The sequence below is a fragment of the Gopherus evgoodei genome, chromosome 11, assembly GCF_007399415.2.
Source record: "Gopherus evgoodei ecotype Sinaloan lineage chromosome 11, rGopEvg1_v1.p, whole genome shotgun sequence".
Taxonomy (NCBI): Eukaryota; Metazoa; Chordata; order Testudines; family Testudinidae; genus Gopherus; species Gopherus evgoodei.
In genome coordinates this window covers 68,763,315-68,786,512 of record NC_044332.1, presented here as the reverse complement: position 1 = coordinate 68,786,512, position 23,198 = coordinate 68,763,315, and the positions used below count along the sequence as shown (strand labels likewise).

The 23,198-nt window shown below is 40.5% G+C and overlaps 1 protein-coding gene across 6 annotated transcripts in view; it reads left to right on the top strand.

Moving 5' to 3' along the window:
• The window catches only part of KALRN (kalirin RhoGEF kinase), a 798,047-nt gene that overhangs the window by 501,588 nt on the left and 273,261 nt on the right, over positions 1 to 23,198 (top strand). For all 6 annotated transcript variants that reach the window (XM_030580108.1, XM_030580107.1, XM_030580109.1 and 3 more), the window contains exons 12-14: positions 2,820 to 2,989; positions 5,789 to 5,963; positions 18,693 to 18,888. In XM_030580108.1, the coding sequence (XP_030435968.1) occupies positions 2,820 to 2,989; positions 5,789 to 5,963; positions 18,693 to 18,888 (541 nt within the window). The remainder of the gene's footprint in view (positions 1 to 2,819; positions 2,990 to 5,788; positions 5,964 to 18,692; positions 18,889 to 23,198) is intronic.

The following is a 23,198-nucleotide window of genomic DNA, read 5'->3' as shown; positions in this document are numbered from 1 at the left end:
TTGTTTTTATGAGCTGCGAAGCGAGATGGAGTAGAGACTGCTTTCTTTTTTTGAGCTATGCACATTGTTGGCACTTATAATAAAAATGGTAATTACATATGGAAAGTATGTGACTGCAAATTTTACTAATGCTAAAAATGCAGGAGGAAAACTCACTTCCTGCAAATGTATGCCAAAAACTTTATTACAAAACATAAAGGGTTTCAATGAAAAACAGAATCTGTACTCAGCCTAAAATGAACTGGCTGCCCAGGAGTAAGCTGCAGCATATGTTACACTGACTAGGGAAGCCTATGGGCCACGTACCATATGTCTGATGACTTATTCTTTTCAGTCTGGTTATCCACTGAAAAATGATCTGAATCAAAAGCTAATGATTTATAGATATGAAAAGTTGCCTTGCTTTTTAAAATCGGTTGTTGGAATGGACTGATTTTTAAGAGAGGCTGAGCACTTTCCACTCCCACTGATGTCTGTGGATATTGAGAATGCTCAGCACCTCTGAAAATCATGTAGTGACCCACTGGTATGAACAATGGATCATACAGGTTTTTTTTAATGCAGTTTGATGGCAGTTTGTTTAATTTGTGCAACTCATTTGTTTTCAAATTTCCTTAGTAAATGTTTCCATGGTACAAATGGTGTTTACCAAGTGATATTTTCTGTTGATTCCTGCATTCAATTTCCATTTTTTAGTGGAAACAGATTAAATTTGAGCCTCACAATTACTCTAAGCTGAGAATAACAACTCTTAAATCATTGACAAGAAATACCAGTGCTCAGTAATACTCTGCACATTGCAACATAGAAGTATGACTTGAGGTGCAGAATAGCAACCTTTGACATGATTTAGTGATCATTCCCCGTCACACCATGGGACCTTCACTCGTTAGAACAGAAAGGGTGGAAAAGCGTTATTGAATCCAGGGAAGGGCTACAGTGAAGTGCATTATAAACTCTTTCTGATAGGGTTCATATGCCAAATGGGTTTAAAATCAATTCAGTAGTTGCGTCAGAATTAAAAATCAGTCCCCCAAAACACAAAATGTTTTACTGAATTGTATCAACCTGAAATAAGCAGTGTGGCTTCTTGGTCTCACTTAACAACCAGCTTGACCTCCGAGTGATGCTATAGTAGATTTCATTTTATTACTTTTGCTGCGCGTATAAATGAAGGGACTTTTTTAGTGAATTATTCTAATTGGATTTACTAGTAGTACAATACCTGGGAGATGTGAAATAAAGATAAACTTGAGTCAGATTCCTTTTGCAAGTTGTTTCTGAAATATCTTCATAATCTCATTAATACTGATTGATCCTTTGTATTAGGATTTCCCAGGGATTGGTGGAATCTAAAGATTTAAAACCGTCTGAGTCAAGGATAACCTAAATTCTGATAGCTTTTGTTATGCAAATCCTCACAATCAAAGGTCATCCTCTGGAAAGATCTGAAGTTAATGAGTTCAGATATTCAGGTGCAATCTCAAGCAAATATAGACATTTTTGAAAATGCTTTCCTAAGTGACTTACCCATGGTTACACAAATAGACAGTAACAGAGTTAGGAACAGAACACAGGAAGCCTGATTCCCCCAACAAATCAATAGGCTCATGGTTAATTGGGCCTCATTCTGAAGAGCAACACAGTTTTACCCACTTCACTGACTCTCCCATGTAGTGGTCTGTTTTTTCCTTGATGTGTACCTCTAACTCTTTTTGAGAGAATGACTTTGTAGCGGCATGGAAGAGTAGACAAAACACAGTTCCACTGTTGCCCAATGTATTAGCCCTGTCCTTTTTAGAATTGCCACAATTGGAATGGAGACACTTGCCAATACAGTGACTTGTCCTGTCACCTTGCCCAAGATGCGACAGAGAGCAAAAGAGACTGGGTTAATGGGACACATCAAGTGGCAAATATTCTCTCATAGAGCCATGAGGATTTGCTGGCACATCTCCAGCTCAGTTACTACAGTTTTACTCTGCTCTTAAGGCAAGCTTAATGGGGAAACCTTAGTGCTTTGTAGGGGGCTTTGTAACTATCTAGGAGCTTGGGCTTGTCTGCTGTTCAGATTTCAGTGAGTGAACAGTTGGCTGGAAATTCTAATCTAAACACTTAGTAAAATGATGTTTTTAACTAATAGTCAGGACCATTTTAAATGAATGGATCAGCATAGAATTGATTGGGGTCACTGCTGTCTAGTAAAAACAAAGACACCTTCTTATAATGTCTGGATTTCATCTAGATCCTAAAGTCACAATCTCAGATGCAGAGGGCACATTGCAGAAACACTGTATGGAAAGCATGGTTGACTGGGCACAACTGATTATCAATCAATAAATATCACACACTGGATATATTTTCTTAGGGCCTGATCCTACAAGATGCTGAACACCTTCAACTCCAAGTGAAATGAATGGGAGTTGAGGACACTCAGCTCCTGATAGGACTGGGTCATTGCAAATTTAAGGGGTTATAATGTATTTGTTGTATGTAGAGTTCATTACAGCAGTATGTTAGTTTAAGGTTACAGTGATATATAATAGACTGAGATGCCAATTAAATTGAGAAATGAAATGCTTAATATTCTGATATGTGTATTTTACTTTGATGTTTAAAATTAAATTCCATCTGCCAGAATCGAGAACTCAGTACAGGTTTTTGATTTTAAAACCATAAGTTTAGGTATCATTTAGCATCTGAAACCATTTGTGTGTAGAGTCTTGATTAATGCTTTCTAAAATGGGATTAAAGGATAAAAGGGTTAAATTTCAGCCTCTGTCTCTTTCTGATTTGTATTTCTTTCCCCTCCTTCACAGCTGTGGACATGGATGGAAGATCTGCAGAAGGAGCTCTTAGAGGACGTCTGTGCTGACTCGGTGGATGCGGTTCAGGAGCTTATCAAGCAGTTCCAACAGCAGCAAACAGCCACGCTGGATGCTACCCTCAATGTCATTAAAGAAGGGGAAGATCTAATCCAACAGCTCAGGTATGTTTCCTACCTCAGGAGAGATGTCAAGAAATCTGGTGAAGCATTGTGCGTTAGGTGCAATTTAATGGGGGAAATGTAACTTACAATTTAACAGGAGGATTTATTCACTACCTTTTTTATATTTATGATGATTCAGGCTCTACTAGTATTTTATAGAAAGTGCAGGGAGTGATTTGTAGAGACTAAGAAGAATAGTGTATGAATCAGCATGGGTTGCTGTATCTGATGGCTTGGTAAATGTATAGATTAAATGTTTTTCAGGTGAATATTTTTGAGTGAATATTTATGGAAGATTGTTAAATGGTTCTGAGCTGAGGCCCAATGAGTTACATGATTACTCTTGCTGTATGGAAGCTGTATGCCTGTAAATAAAACCTGTATAGTTACATAATAGGCCACAGTATTTCACTGTGTACAATACATGTAGTTTATTCATGCTGTCAGATTGTTCTTGTATTGGCATTTGTATTATAAATTAAAGCTGCTCTTTTTACCCAATTTAGAATGTGCTAATTGACTGACTTTAAGAAATGTTTCCTTCATCTCAGTAAATATGAGTTTCTTAAACTTTGCTCTTATCCTGTGCGACTGTATCTTATCAAGAAATTCCACCTCAAGGGTCATGTTCTGCTCTCATTTACACTTGTTTAACTTTGACTTCAGTGGTGTTTTACTGATTTTTCCTGGTGTGACCGAGATTAGAATCAAGCCCTATATTTTTTTATTGGGAAGTTTATCTTAGTGTGAAGAATCTTCCAATACCTGCCAGGAATGTAACCAAATGATCATCGCTAAAATAGAAGAAGTAACTTGTTTAATGGGAACTAACTAAATGCCAACAATCTTATTCATTCTTCTTTAGTCTTCCATACAGAATCTGTAGATACAAACTACCTCTCTCCCTTCCTCCACATGCAGCTATATATATTCCACCACAAGAACTTTTGCTATATATAATGTGGTTATATAGAGCTTGATTGTGATTCAACCTTGTGCAGCTACATGAGGGGAAATAGGGTGTACATGTCTCTGCCTCACTGAACAACTGCACAAGGCTTACCTGGATCACAGCCTTTTGAGTGCAGGAGGGAAGAACAGGGATTCCTTGCTTGATATTTCTTGCTGTGACCCAATGGGTAAGGAAGGACAGAAGAAGGCAGAGCCTTGGTTCCATGGACTACAAGCTCGCTGGCCAGGAGTGTGGGGAAATGCGCTGTGTTTGGTAATAAGCTAACTCAGCATGCTTCCCCATGCAACTGTGCAAAACGGGAGCTCAAGTCATAGTTTCTTTGTGGAGCTTCTCCTGGGGTGGTGCAGCTACACACCACCCATTATACAGGGCTAGGAACAAATTCTTAATCACCTTCCAGTATCATGGTTAGGTTGCAGTGCTTGCACAGAAGTGCCAGTTTACTGCTTCAGTCCCAGGAATCGATGTTTCAACATGTTTGGTGTTTTTTCAAGACAGAATCACAGACTGATAGGGACTAGCAATGGAAAATGTCTGCTGGTTCATCCTATTATACTACCAGTGCAGGATTTTTCCTTGCAGTATATTTTATAGTGCTTCAAACTGTCTTATTTTAAATGTCTCAAGTAATGCAGCTGCTACTATGTAATTTATGGGGGGAAACAAAACATAACTTTGTTCTGAATTTGCTTGTTTTAGCTTAAGCACCAAAACTTTGGCACTCAGTTCTGTCTTCAGATCTGCCTACATGGCTCTCGCTGAAATTAGGGGAAGCTACACTGGCATATCTAAGGAGAGAATTTACCCTTAATGCCCTGAAAAGCTTATTTATCCTAAGAACCCTCAGAACAAACATATATTAAAGAACCCAAGCCAACTTTCAGACTCCAGATCCCTAGTGTTAAATGTGAGACAGCCAGCAATGAGGAAAGTGACAATAATGAAAATAGTTTCTGCCCTGTATTTATAATGCACAACTGTCTCAGGGCCAGATGGTGACATTAAGGCAGAGCCCTGGCATTAAGATGGTGCAACCTGCTCCTCCTGTCCGCTTGAATTGGAGACTAGGGGGTGGTACCATGGCCCTTTCTCCTCTCTGCTCCCTTTGGGATGATGTGTGCTCTGGGGGTGCATAGCTGAAGCAGTTCCTGAACACCCCTGGGCACATGGAGTGTACAGTGAGGGGAAGATTCCTTGCACCCTACTCATCACCCTAGGCACCTACTCAAGGGCAAGTCACAATCTGTCTTTAGTGTTTTAAAATACTTACTGTGTTGGAATTTTTCCCAGGTTATGTTGCATTCTAAGTAATCAAGGGGAATCAGAAAAATCCCAGTCTTGTTAGGCTAAAATACAGGCAATTCCAACTTTCTTAATTCACTAGCAACAGTGCAAATGGTGGCATAATTTAACTTGTAAAGATCTACAGCATGTTAGTAGCAGCTTTGAGGATGATGCCTGAGACAGGCTGATTGTAGAAAGAAATGGGTCATTTGGTCTAGAATTAAATGGGATTGCCAGTCAGATTCCTCAAGAGATCAGTTCAGATTTATGGGCCATCCTGCTCCCCAACCCTCCAACTCCTTGTTAGTGTATCGGGGTCAAAGTGTCACAACATATGAAAGGATGCGCTCGTTGTTTTGACTTGCCGTTGAGTTCAGGAAGCACAGGATTTCAACAAGCAGAAGAAATGAGCATTGCATACACCTTCCTCCAGCCCTTTGTGCTTCGGCTCGCTTCTCAGCTGCGCACAGAATTGAGTGGTTAATTCCTGCTCTTTTCTTGCATTAATGCTGAGCTTTAACCGTTCTCCTGCCTTGCCACAGGGACTCAGCGGTATCCAACAATAAGACTCCACACAATAGCTCCATCAGCCACATTGAATCTGTCCTTCAGCAGCTTGACGAGGCCCAGGTACAGATGGAAGAGCTCTTCCATGAGCGGAAAATTAAACTAGACATCTTTCTTCAGCTCCGGATTTTTGAACAGTATACCATTGAGGTAAGAGCTGTCTGGGTGATCTTGGGAAGGTAGCGCTGTGGAGGTGGTGACTGTGTCTCTTACTAATACTCTAACAGGATATGCAGAGTTCCAGGGAATCACAGAAGACTTTAATTACACTGAGATGTCTGGTGGAACTAGGAGGTGAATAGAAATCACTTGTTAAATTGGAAATTTAGAAACGAGCAATATGCCTTTATGACATACAAGACATGCTCATGTCTGCCCAGCTGACTGTATTCAGAGTGTCTGAATGCTGTCGTGACCAGTTTTATGGCATGCATCGTATGGTGGTTTGCATATGCCCCTCATGTACATCTGTTTTTGCTAATCTAAAAGTTCATGATCTTTTGCAGGTGAGATTTTTCTCTTTGGATGCATTTTATGGCTTTGAAACCCTAGATGCAACAAAATATTAAGCATCATATGAAGGGTTCTCTTAGAAATCAGCTTGCAGACATAACAGTTGTTTTTCATAAAGGGGGAAAAGAGAAATACTGTACAAGAAGCCCTAAAATGCTCATCATGTAATTGTGTATGCCTGTAAGTAAATTTAAAAAGAGGTCTTATATCTCTACCTTGCACTCCTTTTTTAAATCAAATGCTATTGGAGGAAAAAACGTTATCAGTGCATTAAATAAATGAGGTTTTCTTGGACTGGATAATTTTAAAGAGATTTTTAACAAATCTGAATAAATATTTACCTGTAAATCAGATGGAATGTGATACAAAAGCATGGGATGTTAATTAATTTGTGTCTCATGTATGCTGGAACATAGTGTTGTGTATATAGCCCATATGAAGTATCAACTTGCTGCTGTATCTTGTGGTTGTTCAGAGACACCTTTGGGAGTGGATAAATCTGTTAATGTGGCACTTTTAAAAAGTGTTTTATGATGATATATTCCCAGAGATGTTGCATGTAATTCAGTAGGTGATCTGATGAATTATATTGATAGTTAATGGAAACTTTAGAATGCTACATAATACTTAATAGGAGACAGTTTATTTTAAGTTATGACAAGAAATAGTGTTAAATTATAAAAGATGGAAAAGCTGTGAATGCAGATTCACAGATAGGAATTGATGTATAGTAATATGCAACAGATACAGTACAGACCCAAGTTTCCAGTTACTGCAGTTATAGTCAAATTTTGTAGGGAAAGCTATTCTACAGTTTTTGCTATTAATGTAAATAGAACAGTCTTGTTAAAAGAGTTCTTTGCATACCATTCACATACAAACACTTGGATATCCTAATATACACTCATATATATAATCACACATGGTATGTTTGCACAAGAGCAGTGGTTGCCTTAAAAACTCAAACTTCTAGGTACATGCAGTAACCATGGTCTCTTCATATGCATAGAATAGAAGATACTGTGGTACTGCAGAATGCCAAATGCTGAGTATTTAATGACTCCCACAATTCGTGAGCGTGTGTGTACATGCATGTATATAAATGCAGCATACTTTTTTAGATTGAAATCAAAATAAATACAAACTATATAGGTATGTCTGCATGCAACATACATTGGATGTTCATAGTGGAGCTGTGTGAGCCTTTCATTAAAAACTCCAAATCACTTTCTGGGCTTCATTGCAGACCCCAAGCCTGGGTTATCTACACAGCAGGGAGATTAGAGATGTTCTGTGCAGCAATATTGGCTTCACTATGCCTCAAACTTCAGCAAGTGACTAAATGCTGCAATCTAGCTTTGAAGGAAGATTTCAGAATTCATTCCAATTATAACTCTTTGCCCTTATACAGTGCTTTTCAATCAAGGATCTCAAAGTGCTTTTCCAAGGTGGATAGGTATCTTAATCCCTGTTTTATAGATGGGGAAACTGGGGCACAGAGCAATGACATGACTTGCCTCAAGGTCATACAGCCGGTCATGGTCAGAACTGGGTGTGGATTCCAGGTCCATCACGTTTACTTTATCCCCGTGTGGGTATTTGCTTCAATGCACACAGCCACATCTAGTGGGCCCTGACTCAGCAAGGTGCTTGAAGTTTGGCATGTACTCTGACCTTGCTGAATCAGGATGTAGTGACTAATAGGGGCTTGAAAGAAAATCAGTGCTGTCACTGTTGATTTGCTATTGTTTATGTGTGATTTGCTGTTTTTTACTATGAGAACACCGGAACTCACACTATATGAGTCAGAGAGTATGTTTCTTATTTTCATAGGGAACCTGATAGGCAGATTCTTTTAGTTAGAGATCTCTTTCTTTAAGTGAAATGTATAATTATGACACATAATTCAAAACCAATGACAAAACAGAAAAAGTTTGTAGCCAGATCAATATAGGAACTTACAAATAAGTATAGCTGCCAAGTTTAGTCTTCAAGCAAGGAAGACAACTTAAACAACAGTAAAATGAAAAGCAATTTGAACTGTATGTTAAATATCACCTTTATATTATACATCTCAAGCAATTGTTGATTTGATTCAGCTGACAAAAGAATAATCCTTAAACAGATACTAGATTGCAGTCAGTTGTCTCAAAACTATAATAAAGATGCCTGTTTGTCAATAGTGGAACCATTATCAGATTTAACAGAGCTATTTTATCCGATTTTTAATTTGGGAAGCCAAAAAGATATTCCCATCATCATAATTAAGAAACTTGTAATCCTTTTGATCTTTGTTTTTTCTAAGCATAGCAGAGAAGACAACAGAGGCTGGAGGACTAAGAGCAACAAATTATACCTTAAGCAAAATATGTTTTTACTGATGGTGGTTGGCTTCAGATTTAGCTGGAAATTAGATATTTATATTGTTTTCTATGATGGCCTGGGTTCTCATGTGTGTATAAACTGAATACAGGAGCAGAGGCTGTGCTGTGTAAATAAAGCATGCTGATACAATGGACACCACTGTTATTCTCAGATCAATATTTCCTTCTTCTGTGCTGGTTTAAGTCCCCTTCTGTCCAGAGAGCACAGCTACCTCTGTCACCACCTGCAATCACATCCCCTCCGTGCTCTCATGCTGGAAAGCACTGTCACCATTCTGACTGATTAAGCACACCTTGTCCTTTAAGATACAGGAGTGAAGTGCTTCCCTATAGTAGAAAGATGGCAAGCTGAAGTGGCTAACCATAAGTGAGAAAAGATGCATAGCAGAGGCACTTTTGTGAGTGGATCCTGAAGTCTGTATTGTGCTTTCAAAACCAAGATATTTGATGGACATGCATAAGATTCCAATGGCTCTCTTAGAAACTGTCCTATAGCTTTTACTCTAGTAGATGCATCCCGTTCCATGTCCCTCCCCTCTTATCCTGTCTTGTCAGGCTCCAGGTTGCCTACTCTCTGGCTACGTCCAGACTACCCGCCGTATCGGTGGGTTAAAATCGATTGCTCGGGGATTGATATATCGCGTCTCATCTAGACGTGATATATCGATCCCCGAGGGCGCTTATATCGATTCTGGAACACCATCAACCCCAACGGAGTTGCGGAATCGACAGGGGGAGCCGCAAACATCGATCTCGCGCGGTGAGGACGGGTGAGTAATCCGATCTTAGATATTCGACTTCAGCTACGTTATTCACGTAGCTGAAGTTGCATATCTAAGATCGATTTCCCCCCCGTAGTGTGGACCAGCCCTCTGTTCCACTCTACTAATGTTCCCAGCCTTGTCCACATTTTTCTCAGCTTCTCACATCTTCGTGCCTTATTCCCCATTGTCCCCTGTGCATAATACAAGTACCCAAAGCTCATTCACAAGACCCCTACCCTGTCCACATTTAAATCCCTCTTAAAGTCCCTCTTTAGCTGTGCTGCTCACAGTGAGTAGTATTGATTTGTATGTAAATTGCCTGTTGCCCCTCCTTCCCTTAATCTCTGTGTGCTTATCTTGGAGCAGGGGCTGTCCCTGACTTAATTGTTTGGAAAGTACCTAGAAAGTGGCAGGTGCTGCTGTAAATAAATAATAATGTAATAACAATAAGGAAGTCAGAGCCATGGCTTTTTGAATTTCTAATTCCTTTTGTTAATATAATGCAATATTTAATTCATGTAACTAATTAATTCTAGCGCTCTTATATGAGTCATTGCATATCATTTCTATAATTATATATAAGGGTTGTATTAAATCTAAAAAGAAAATAGGATAAAAATGCAGCAAAGCAGCAAAGATCCCAGTTAAAGCTAAAATTCCATTCTTAGCTTACTCCATTGTTCTTTACAGATAACCTACTAAAGTCTTTCTTTAGAGTGCCTTGATGTAAATCAGCAAACTGGGCTAAGTTAAGAATGGCTTTTAAAAGTGATCGGGAAAGAATTTTTTGTTGCATTTGGGTTTGTGCCTTTTTCACTACTGGAAGATTGGTTTTATTTTTTTAATGTTTCCCCCCCCTTACTTATTTCTTTTAACTTTAAGAGCTGTCAGGAATACCCGGCTGTGTGTGAGGTCCATATGGAAATCTCTGCAGATTTAGACTGTTAGCCCTCACACCTTGGTGGTGGGATTGAAATCTTTAACAGAAATGGCTTTCTCCAAACTGCTCATTAGTCCTTGAAGCGAAATAGGTGTTAATAGAAACAGGCAAAAACCAAAGAGTTGAAAACAGTTTTACGGAAAATCCCTTCCAATCTCAGTGGCTCATCTTTCACTCTACTGTTGTGTCTCCTGGCAATTCTCCAGTACAAGCCTCCTTCCTTGGGAGCTCCATCCACTGCTTGAACCTGCTTCTCCATGGTGGAACTCAGAAGGGGCATCTGCTGAAGGGTCACCAATCCATTCCCGGGGCAAAGCTTTTCTTGCTTAACTGCCTCCCTGGACATTATGAAGAGGATACAAATTGCACCCCAACCTTCCTCCTGCCTGGAGAAATAGTCACACCCTGTATTGTATTTAGTCAAACATCTCTGTTTTTAGTTCCAGGCATCTGTCTGCTTACTGTTTTCCATATCCCTTTTTCGTCTGCTCACTTTTAAAGCCAGAAATGTGGGGGATAGTTTCAAAGATACAAATGTCAGTTAAATGCCTAGCTACTTTGACTTTCAGTGGGAATCAGGTCTTAACTGCCATTTGTGCTTCTGAAAATCTAACCCGTTTTCTCTGAGCTTCCCTGGATGGTGAAATCCACATTACAGGCCACTTTCTTTTGCAGTTCCTCTCCTAAACTTCCTTAAATGTCCACTCTGTAGATTTCTGTTGGAACTGGAGCTTGTCTGTAAACTTTCCCTCCTGCTCTGGTGCTTGGAATAGAGAGAGATCATCTTCAGAGTTAATTGTTCTTCACAAACACTACGTATGCTTCCATATATTTAGGTGCATTGGACCGTATCCATTCTGCAAGGAAATGTGCCATCTGTGTGTCTTTTCTCTCCAACTTGTATCACTTTATTTTATTTGCAGAAGAGATATTCTACCTAAAAGTGAACCCTCTGGTGTTTCTGTTGGTGACGACGAATCAGCTACATTCAGTTAGAACTCTTGTCTGCACTCTTGTCTGCTTCTTACTCAAGTCAAGGCAAATGTTTGGCATATGGATATTAATCCAAAGCCATGTAATGTGATTTGCTGTCTTTTCTTTCCTGCTTCAGTCCTAACATGTTGGATGATCTTTAAATAGTCAAAAAGCAGATTAAATATCCACTAAGTATATTGATTCCAAATTGTGACTGGCAATAGGAAACAGGCATAACAGACTCCTGAAAGCTTTCAGATACTCCAGTGACAATGTATTCTGATTTAGAACAGCCTCATTAATTACTCTTGGTTGAAAGTCCTCCTTTTATTTAAGGGACCTACCTTATTTGGTGCCTGATGCCCCATATTATTTATCAAATCAGTGTAGCTTTCAAGACAGGAAGGGACTATTATGATCATCTAGCCTGATCTCCTTCATAACACAGGCCAGAGAACTTCATCCAGTGGTTCCTGCATCCAGCCCAATAACCTGTGTTTGAACTAGAGAATATGAAAGCAATATTTCTTCCCAGTTTTAAGCTAGGGATCTTTCACAGGATATGAACATAGTAACTGTTACATTAAAAGGATCTCTATTGTCAGAAGGTCAGGCTGAAAGAGAGAGAACCATTTGACCCTTGTTGAGAGACACTAATGGAGGTACTGAGTATTGAATTGAGGGGCTCACAACTAATATCTATAAAATCCGCTTTATCCCATATTTAACAACAGTCATTAAAAGGCTTATAGCTGTGATGGAAATGAATGACACTGTACTACAAATAAAGTGTTGTGAGGTGCTGTCCCTCAAAATTCTCTGCCCTGGTTACTCTGCCTGTTCCCTTTAGAATCATAGAATATCAGGGTTGGAAGGGACCTCAGGAGGTTATATAGTCCAACCCCCTGCTCAAAGCAGGACCAATCCCCAGCTAAATCATCCCAGCCAGGACTTTGTCAAGCCTGACCTTAAAAACTTCTAAGGAAGGAGATTCCACCATCTACCTAGATAACCCATTCCAGTGCTTTACCACCCTCCTCAGGAAAAAGTTTTTCTTAATATCTAACCTAAAGCTCCCCCACTGCAACTTGAGATCATTAATCCTTGTTCTGTCATCTGGTACCACTGAGAACAGTCTAGATCCATCCTCTTTGGAACCTTCTTTCAGGTAGTTGAAAGCAGCTATCAAATCCCTCCTCATTCCTCTCTTCTGCAGACTAAATAATCCAGTTCACTCAACATCTCCTCATAAGCCAGGTGCTCCAGCCCCCTAATCATTTTTGTTACCCTCCGCTGGACTCTTTCCAATTTTTCCACATCCTTCTTGTAGTGTGGGGCCCAAAACTGGACACAGTACTCCAGATGAGGCCTCAATCGAGGGGAACAATCACGTCCCTCAATCTGCTGGCTATGCTCCTACTTACACAACCCAAAATGCCGTTAGCCTTCTTGGTAACAAGGGCATACTGTTGACTCATATCCAGCTTCTCATCCACTGTAACCCTAGGTCTTTTTCTGCAGAACTGCTGCCTAGCCACTCAGTCCCTAGTCTGTAGCAATGCATGGAATTCTTCCATCCTAAATGCAGGACTCTGCACTTGTCCTTGTTGAACCTCATCAGATTTCTTTTGGCCCAATCCTCTAATTTGTCCAGGTCCCTCTGTATCCTATCCCTACCCTCCAGCGTATCTACTACTCCTCCAAGTTTAGTGTCATCTGCAAACTTGCTGAGGATGCAATCCACGCCATCCTCCAGATCATTAATGAAGATATTGAACAAAACCGGCCCCAGGACTGATGCTTGGGGCACACCACTTGATACTGGCTGCCAACTAGACATGGAGCCATTGATCACTGCCTGTTGAGCCCAATGATCTGGCCAGTTTTCTGTCCACCTTGTAGTCCATTCATCCAGCCCATACTTCTTTAATTTGCTGGCAAGAATACTGTGGGAGACAGTATCAAAAGCTTTGCTCAAATCAAGGAATAACATGTCCACTGCTTTCCCCTCATCCATAAAGCCAGTTATCTCATCATAGAAGGTAATTAGGTTAGTCCGGCATGACTTGCCCATCGTGAATCCATGCTGACTGTTCCTGATCGCTTTCCTCTCCTCTACGTGCTTCAAAATTGATTCCTTGGGGACTTGCTCCATGATTTTTCCAGGGCCTGAAGTGAGGCTGACTGGGCTGTAGTTCCCCGGATCCTCCTCCTTCCCTTTTTTAAAGATGGGCACTACATTAGCCTTTTTCCAGTCATCTGGGACCTCGCCATAAGTTTTCAAAGAGAATGGCCAATGGCTCTGCAATCACATCCGCCAGTGCATTTAGCACCCTCGGATACAGTGCATCTGGCCCCATCAACTTGTGCTTGTCCAACTTTTCTAAATAGTCCTGAACCACTTCTTTCTCCACAGAGGACTGGTCACCTCCTCCCCATACTGTGCTGCCCAGTGCAGTAGACTGGGAGCTGACCTTGTTCATGAAGACAGAGGCAAAAAAAGCATTGAGTACCTTAGCTTTTTCCACATCCTCTGTCACTAAGTTGCCTCCTCCATCCAATAAGGGGCCCACGCTTTCCTTGACCTTCTTCTTGTTGCTAACATACCTGTAGAAACCCTTCTTGCTACTCTTAAGATCCCTTGCTAGCTGCAACTCCAGTTGTGATTTGGCCTTCCACAGTCATTTACCACTAAAAGCAGGAATAATCTGAACAGGTGTGTGTACATAGACACCATTGCCAGGTCAGGGATAGTACATGTGTCTGACCACTTTACTGATCCCATAGGCCTCTCTCTGCAGGGAAGCTTCTCCAAGACTTTGCAGGTAGTCCTGTAAAGTAGCTGCCAAATTCTTCCCAATGATTCTGCCAGCCGCTTTCCTGGTGTGTGTCTGCACAGCATCACCCAGAATCCGTTTTAGGCAGATTTTACAGTCGCATGCAATCAATGTTCTTTTAAGGTCAGTTTCTGCCCTTGGAGATTCACAGCAGATGCCCACTGTGCACAGGACAGAATTTTCTTCTTTATTCTTGTCTTATCCTATGAAAGGTCCATGGATCACTAAAGTCTGCTATATGCTGAATTCCATTTTCCACAATTACCATTTCTTTGGCTCTGTTTTTCCTTCTATCAAATCTTGCAGCTTTGTTTTCACTTCTTGGCTCTTCTGGCTTAACATGAATTTGGAAAGGAACAAAAGTCATCTCTCAGACAGTAACTCACTTCACTGTTATTTATAACTCATGTGAGTGTCGCTTTCTGAGTTTATAACATTAGCAAAGTCTTTCAAGTGAATTAGCTGTCTGCTCAGAGATACAGGATTTTTATGGCCTTGTTCAGATAGATCTTTATAGTTAACAATCAGATATGAGGATTATTTGTTCAAAATCAGGTTCCAAGATCTTGGCTCATAAAATATGTATTAAATAATAGGCATCATAAGAAAGATACCAGCCACTCTTACATGTAGATCTTTTATTTTTTCACATGTATCATATGGAATGTCCTTAAGTTTTCACCTGGAAAGTGAGGCTCCAAGCTGTTTCTCATACGGTGTCTTTTAGAGATATATGCAGTTTTTTTATATGGATATTGTTGGGATTCAGAATCCAAAAGCATCGGAGCACAATCATTGCAATGACATCCTTCATATACCTCAGTGGCCCACTATCAACCTATCCACTGTGGCATCTCTGTGTATTATCAAAAACGGGGAATGTATTGTGATATCTTCAGAGCCACCTCACACTAAATCCTGTCTCGCTGTCTGAGAGACAGGAATGGGGAGCTTTTTGTAAGTGTAGGATTTATAAAAGTGACAGCTTCATCCTCCCTTCCTGCTCCTCCCAGCCACATCATTCTGCAGGCAACGTTCTGCTCTTAGGTCCACTAAATAGATGTCATTCTATGATCCGCTCTGTTAATATGCTCTGAACTCCATTGGTGAGCTGAGTGCTAGAGCTGAGATCCGCTTGCTCTCCATTTCCACTGCCAAAACCCTGGGTAATGTCATGGTTCTGTCTCCCCTGGACTGTTGTAAACACCTCCTCACCAGCCTCCCTGACTCTCCTCTCTTCAGTCTAGCCAACTACTAAAGCAATCTTCCCCTTCCTCTACTTTGGCCATATTAGACCTTCACCACCACCTCTTTCCATGTACTCCCTGTCTTCACATCCAGGCTCTGCCCAGCTCCTTCATTGCCTCTATATGATCTTCCCTCGCTCCCCACCTTGACTCTACCCTGCCCACTCATCTACTGTTTCCCAGTTCAGTGTACCATATTCCATTTTACTTGACAGATTAATCCTGTGAGAGACCTGCATAGATTTTTTTTTCTTGCCCTGGAAGAATATTAGAGACAAAGTGGGTGAGGTAATATATTTTATTGGACCAGTGTCTGTTGGTGAAAGACAAGCTTTCAAGCTTATGCAGAGCTCAGAAGAAGAGCTTTGTGTAAGCTCGAAAGCTTGTCTCTAATAAAAGCTTGTCTCCAGAGGCACTCTGTACCTCAAAGCAACACCCTGGAACCCCCGTATTCACCAGTCATATAATTATGATATGTTTTGTACAAAGTTTGCCTTGTGAGGTATCATTTTAACAGCCTTGATCTGCTGAACACTAATGACCAGTGAGATTGTATGTGCTATCATTGTACATGAAGTTATGAAGTTTTGTTGTGTGTTACTGAAATTTGTTATGAGGTTGAGAACACCCACAATCAGCCTTTCAGGTACAACAGTTGGAGTAGCCAGATGCACTGATGGCCCATTGAAGGGAATCCACTCTCCCGACCACCATCTCAGAGAGAGCACATAAACAATGGAAACTAGCTTGTCATAGCAAAAGATCTTTCCAGCAAGTTGTAAGAAACTATAAAGAGGCCAAGTGACATCATGACTTGGCCTCACTTCCCCTCTTCCCCTCCCACACAACTCAACACCTGGAAACACGTCTAGAGGACAAAGTCTTTGAACTGGGAGAGGGTGGTCCCAGGCTGGAAGTCAGGTTCAACCTATGAATTGAAGATATGTGACCTGTTTGTATCATCTCTAAGAGTGAGACATTGCTTGATTCAAATCCTATTTAGTTTATAGAACTCAATTTGTGAATTTAATTGTATTTCTTAGGTAACCAACTTTGATCACTAAACTTACTACTTATAATCACTTAAAATCTATCTTTTTATACTTTACCTAAACCAGTGTGTTTTGGTTAGGGTGCTTGGGAAATCTCAGCTCAGTTTACAAAGGCAAGTGTGTCTCCTCTCCACATCGAGGCAGAGGCAGACTGAGTAAGGAACTTACACCGATTAGGCTTCTGACCGGGGCAGAGTGAGAGGGACACCCCAGCTTGGTGGGACTCAGGGCTTAGCAGTCCTACAGTCAAGGTTGCGCCCCGGGAACCCCATCACAAAGAGATATTACCTTTTACACTGTATCCCTCTAATATCCTGAGATCAACATGCCTACAACAACAATGCATTTGACACTATGCATAGACAGTTACAGGATGGAGAGATACTTTCTCCATAGTAGACAGATTCTCCATTATCCTAAATACGGAATTTGTAAGAGAAATCAGATGTGACATATTATTGGATTTCTGATTCCCCTCTGTAACTATTATTCATAAGTGCATTTAGGTGGTTTCCCCAATGCAGGTGTACAAGAATGTATTCACATCTACAAGAAACTGGGCAGTACTCTGATTAACTTCATTATAAATTTTCAAATGACTATGTTTTAGCAGCCTGACAGTCAATGCAATGAACTATGACAGGCAATATTCTTAATAATGAATAAAAATTAAACTGCCTTCTGATCCAGTAAAATTATATGCCATTCTACCAGAACGTGCAAGCAAAACAGGTTTCATATGGAACCTCAAGTACCATAGTCATTAGTAGTGGAAATCTATTCTCACTTTAAACTGTAGATGTTCATTATGCTGTCTATAGCTTAAAATGAGGTCAAGTCGGCCTTAGTCCTTCTAGCTATCAGCAGAGGCTCTCTCAAACCCTTTCTAATTTTCTACCGAGCTCCTTCTCTGATTTCCACCATGACCATTTCTCTAGGGCTTGGTAATTGTTAGAACAGAAAATCTGCCAATAAGCCACCACATTCCAGAGACTCCAATTAACTGAGAAGTGTGAGTGAATCATAGGCCACTGGAATCAGGAAGGGCACCAAAGGGACTGTAAACAGAGATAGTTATTATTTAAAGTTAATTGAGTGGAATGGACATAGGAATAATCAGAATAAAAATGTAAAGCCCTCAGGATCTCCTGTGCTCTGCCTTTCACTCTGCGACTTCAGTCCCAGGTTTGTAAAATGGTCACAGGTTGCCTGGGGTGAACAAATCTGTGTTTCCGCTTGTTTCAAAGAAGAGTCTAAAAAGGGTTTATGGGCTTGTGTTCTCATTTTGAATTTAAAACTGTGTCTTTTAAATCCCCATCCAAAACAACATGTAAAGGATTTGGAACCAGAAATCCTTGGTTCTATGCACTTGGTTTGCTTTGTGACCGTGGGATAAGATGCCAAAATTTTCAAAAGTAGGTTTCTAAAGTTAAGCACCTAAGTATATATTTAGGAAACCACGAATCCCATTGATTTCAGTGAGAACTGGACTCAGCATCTCTGAAAATTGGACATCTTTCACGTTGGTACCTAAATATGGATTTAGATGCCTAACTTAACAGCAAGATTTCGTTATTGTACCTTTGTCCCCTGTTCTTCATTTCCTCCTATTGCTTTCTATGCTCACTTGTTTGTATCTAGTTTCAAGTGTAATTCTACAGAGGCTAGTGCTATTGGTCCCATTTACTGTCTGGGTGCTATTGGGTGATAACACAGTAAAAATAATAATAACTGTTAGATTAATCAGGCCAAGTGTTATAATGAAGAAACAGAGAACATGTAACAAAGGAAGCATAGTTAGCCAACCTCTGCAAATTACTGCTAGATATTGGTGTAGAAGTTAGAGCTGGGAACTGTGGTTCTGTACCAACTCTGCTACTGACTTGCTGTGACGTTGAACAAGCCACTTCTGTGCTTTATTTTCCCGGCCTGTAAATGGTGTAACAGTACTCACCCACCTTTGTCAAAGCTTTGAGATCCACAGAGGAAAAGTGCCATGCAAGGGCCTGTTCCAAAGCCATGGAAGTCAACAGGAAGACTCCCCTCGATTTCAAGGGGCTTAGGATCAGCCCCTCAGCGTGGATTATTATGAAGATCCAAATGCTGTTTTGAAGTAATCTTTTGTTGGCTTCCAGTGCATACAATATGTGGCTTTTTTCCTTTGAAGGTAACAGCAGAGCTAGATGCCTGGAATGAAGATTTGCTGAGACAAATGAATGATTTCAATACCGAGGACCTCACTCTGGCTGAGCAGCGCTTGCAGCGCCACACCGAACGGAAACTGGCCATGAACAATATGACCTTTGAGGTTATCCAGCAAGGGCAAGATTTACACCAGTACATCATGGAAGTCCAAGCTTCAGGTGAGCATAATCTGTGAACAGAGTCCTAGCCAGGTAACTATGGATATTCTTCCTTCAAAGAAGTATCGGAATGTACATTGTTTTCAGTATGAACAGGGCATAAGATGTTGGAATTTAATTGCAATGTCCACTTGGAAGTTAAGATAAGCACTTGGTTGTAAAAACCTCCTTGGCATGTGCTCCTAAATGGCAGTCTTGAAGCATATTAGTAGAGAAGTTGCTTTGTATCTTACACCCTGTTTCTCAGCAAAAGGTTCAAATTTCCAGTGAGTACTGTAAAATCCTGATTTTTGCATTCTCACCTGGGGAAAATAATCATTCAGATTAATCTCTGCCTGCTGTCCCAAAGGCTATAATTATTTGTAAGATGCTTAAATCTTCTCACATGCCTTGAAAGGCACACAGAGCAGTTCCCCTACCTCCTTTAATTAAGATAAGAAGGACTGTTCAGGATAGAGATAAAACTGATTTTCTTGGTCTCCTCCCATTCTCTTGCAAACATTTCACCCCAAGATACATTTTGGCAATAGTCAGCATAATTCGGCAAGCTCCGGTTAACAGAAGCTCAGCAGCAACTAAGAGAGAATGTTGCAAGATAGGAAACCAGGTGCATTGGGTGAACCATATGTGGAAGCTTGCACAGTATCTACTCACAGTATGGCTGGCCCTGTGCTTTGCCTATTAGTCCTTGGCTTTGTGATGTGGTAAAATTGCCCAAAGTAAATCAGTAAAATGCAACTTTTTTTTCTTCCTGGAAATGTCAGAGGACTATGGCCTGGGAGGTACAAGATGTGGAGCAGAGCACAGGGGGGAGTAGAAGGCATGGGAGGTGTGATCCAGAGCAGAGCACAGACAGGAGCCTAGTGGATTGGTCTGAGAAAAACTCACTGTGTTTGTTTGGAACTCCCGAGCTGCAGGAGAGTAGAAACAACTTCTCTGGATTACAAACAATGGAACAGAGATTAAATGGATATGATCTTTAAAATATTTTTAAAGTATTACCTAGTCTCCCAGTGTGAGGTCCATGTGTATCTAAGAAAAATCATTTGCTTCCAAAGCCAAAGAAGCAAAACCTCTTGAGGATCCAGAATAATAGGGGTTAGTTGAAGGTTCTTTTCATACCTGTTTTGCAGGGAATGCAGAATATTGGAAGGATGGCAAAGTAAGGGACAGTAATTGCTCTTTGGAGACTACTGTTTCTCATTTCAATAAAGGACAGTTATACTCAATTAAAATTGCACTGAATTTTGTTTCCTCTCACTGAATTCTACATCAGGTTTGTTCCTAGTTTACCAGTCAAAAGCTGATGGTTCTTACTGACAGAGCTGCAAACTCAGTATGGGACTTTTTGAAAATCAACAGTTATCATTGCCTCTTATTGAACATGATCACTAGTGCTGCAATAAGAACTTAGCTGAAAATTTAGACAGCGAAGCCACAGACTTAGAGTTTACAATTTTGACGATAATTTTTTATTTGGCTCGGAGATCTTTAGGCTAACAAGTCTGTCAGGCAAATGTACTCTTAATGGGACTGGTAACAACTTGCTTCTTCCCAAAGCTCTACACTGACACATATGGATAAACCAGGGCTTGATTAACCTGATTTCACTATAAGAATATTTGTTTTCAGCAAGGTTTTCATTTTTATAAGTTCATACAAGCTCTCTAAAAGTCATGTTGTATTCTAAGTGATTTTGTAGTTCATCTGAATTGTCTTTGGGTTCCATTAACAATACATGTCCTTCAGAAAAGAGTTATATGTCTAGAGAATACTACTGGTATATCTGTGTTACCAAAAGAACAAGAGCTGTTAGTAAGCTTACAATTGTTAATTCACATGCATTGATCTTCATTCCATTTTTCCATTTTGATTGTAACTCTGCTGTTGAGGTGAGATGAGATCTCTGAAAGAAATTAAAGCTTAACACAAGGGCCAAGATTTTCCAAAATGACTAGTGATATTTTTGGGTGCCCAATTTGAGACACCTTAAAGGGGTCTGATTTTCAAAGTTTCTGTGCATTTACCCTCTGAAAATCAGGTCCTTTAAGATGTCTTAATTTGGACAAAGATCACTAGTCACTTTTGGTAAATCTTGGCCCAGTGTTCAAATTATGGCATTTAAGTCCAACCCCTCCCCCCTCCAGAACATCTAGTTAGTGTGACCTTCTGTATATTTGAGGCCACTAAATAGCACTCAACCACATTCACACCAAGCCCAGTTGTCACCTGACCAGGACAAAGGTGGTCTACCCTAGTGGTTGGAGTGGGTGTCAGACATAATGATCGTCAGTAGTTGGAAGCTGGAGCCCAGGGTCAAGCCCGAGTCACTGTTCAGAAGCCAGAGACAGGGGTCAAACTGGAGTCAGAAGTCAAAGCTACAGGCAAGGCAACAGGCAAGGAGGGGTTCAAGGCGGGGGCAGGACAGAGGCAAGGCTGAGTGCAATGCAGGAGCATTGAAGAGCCAGTACAATGGCTGGCATGAACATTGAGCAGTCAGTGAGCTGCTGCTGCCACTAGGTTAAGAGCTGGCCTGCTTGCCCTTCCAACCAGTCAGGTGCCATGGCCGGGCAGGCAGCTTGCTGCAGGCCCGCTGTACTGAGGGACTGTCTGGAGACTAGCTTGCAGGCCCTGATTCCTGACACTAATAACAAGAATTACCCCCAAAGTACTACAGCCCTCAAACCAAACTATATAATTGATTTAGCTCATTAGATTGACCTAACACTTGGTAGCAACCTCATCCTTTCATGTATTTATACCTGCACCTGTATTTTTTACTTAATACATCTGATGAAGTGGGTTCTAGCCTATGAAAGCTTATGCCCAAATAAATTTGTTAGTCTCTAAGGTGCCACAGGAACTCCTCATTTTTTTTTATATCTAATCTCTGATATAACTCAATTTACCACATATTTATGTACTTCATTTGTGTATGTATTAATCACTTTAATTATAACCTACATCATTCGTGACCAAAAGCTGTTATCATCTGATAACTGAGTAATGGCCTGTATACACTCTTATTTGGGTTCCCAGTTGAGTTCCCAGAAGACAGGTGCCAATATTGCACTGTTACAGCTGGCACTAATTAGCACCGTTGTAGGCTATCAGTCAAGGAGTGAATGAGCCATCCTGGAAACTGAACTACTTATGCCTTAGAAGTGATTTGTCTAGGTCAGAACTGATAGCACATTGATAAGGCAATTTTGTGGAAGTCTGCACTGTTGCTGCCCATCTCATACCTGTTATGTGCACAAATAGAAAGAGGCCTGTAGTATCCAAGGCTGTCAGTCTAGTGCCATTCACCTGCGTCACCACAGCATCCACATTAATTATAAAGGAAATGGAAATCTATTTCATTTAATTTCAAGTTGTGATTTCATTTCTGGTTTAGGAAATGGATGTCACAGGGACACAAAGGCTTTGTTTAACCTTTCTGAAGAATGCTTCTAATTGTTCAGTAAAAAAACAGTCACACTGGTTGCAACACAGCTCTGTGAGGGCCAGATGATGATCCCGTATCTCACACTGCAAATAGCCCTACTGAAGGCAATGGGAACATCTGTGGTGCAAGATGCTATCCCCTGATAGTGATCGAGCAGCAATCTGACTTTAAGATATCACTCTTGTATTTTCTGTAAGATACTGTCAGTTCATTCTTGATGTGACTCCAAGTGAAATCAGTGGAGTTCAGCCGAGACTTAATTTAGCCCATAAATCCATTTCTGTGCTGATTTACACCCTAGCAATCCTACTGAAGTCATTGGAGCTGATCCTCAGCTGATGTAGCCAATAGAATCATAACAATTTGCACCACCAGCTAAGGATCTACCCCAGTGGGAGTGCTTGGACTGTAAAAGCCTTGGTTTAAAGTTCAGAACATGCTTAGATCCATTCCTGTTCAGAAAAACACTTAAACAAGTACTTGACTTTAATTATTTAACCATTTGGTTCAGTGTGACTTAAGCACATGCTTAGTGTTAAGTATGTGCTGAAGTGCTTCCTTGAACTAGGATGCGTTCCCGAATGGGGTTCTAAATCAGCGCAGGAATAAGTCCCTCTGAGTGTGGGAGTGATTCTTATTGTACAAAGAAATTTCTATTCAGTCTGTTCAGTGATTTTATTATCTGGCAAATTCAAACTGAAGAGGTTTTGAAATTGAAGTCTCATGATAGCTTTCTCTATAAGCTAGAGCTCAATATTACACAAAACACATTTATGTCAATTATAAGTCAGCAAATGTATTTATTTTCCCTTGATTTTAGTGTTTAATGGAAGCTATTTTCAATTTACATAAATGCATTTCA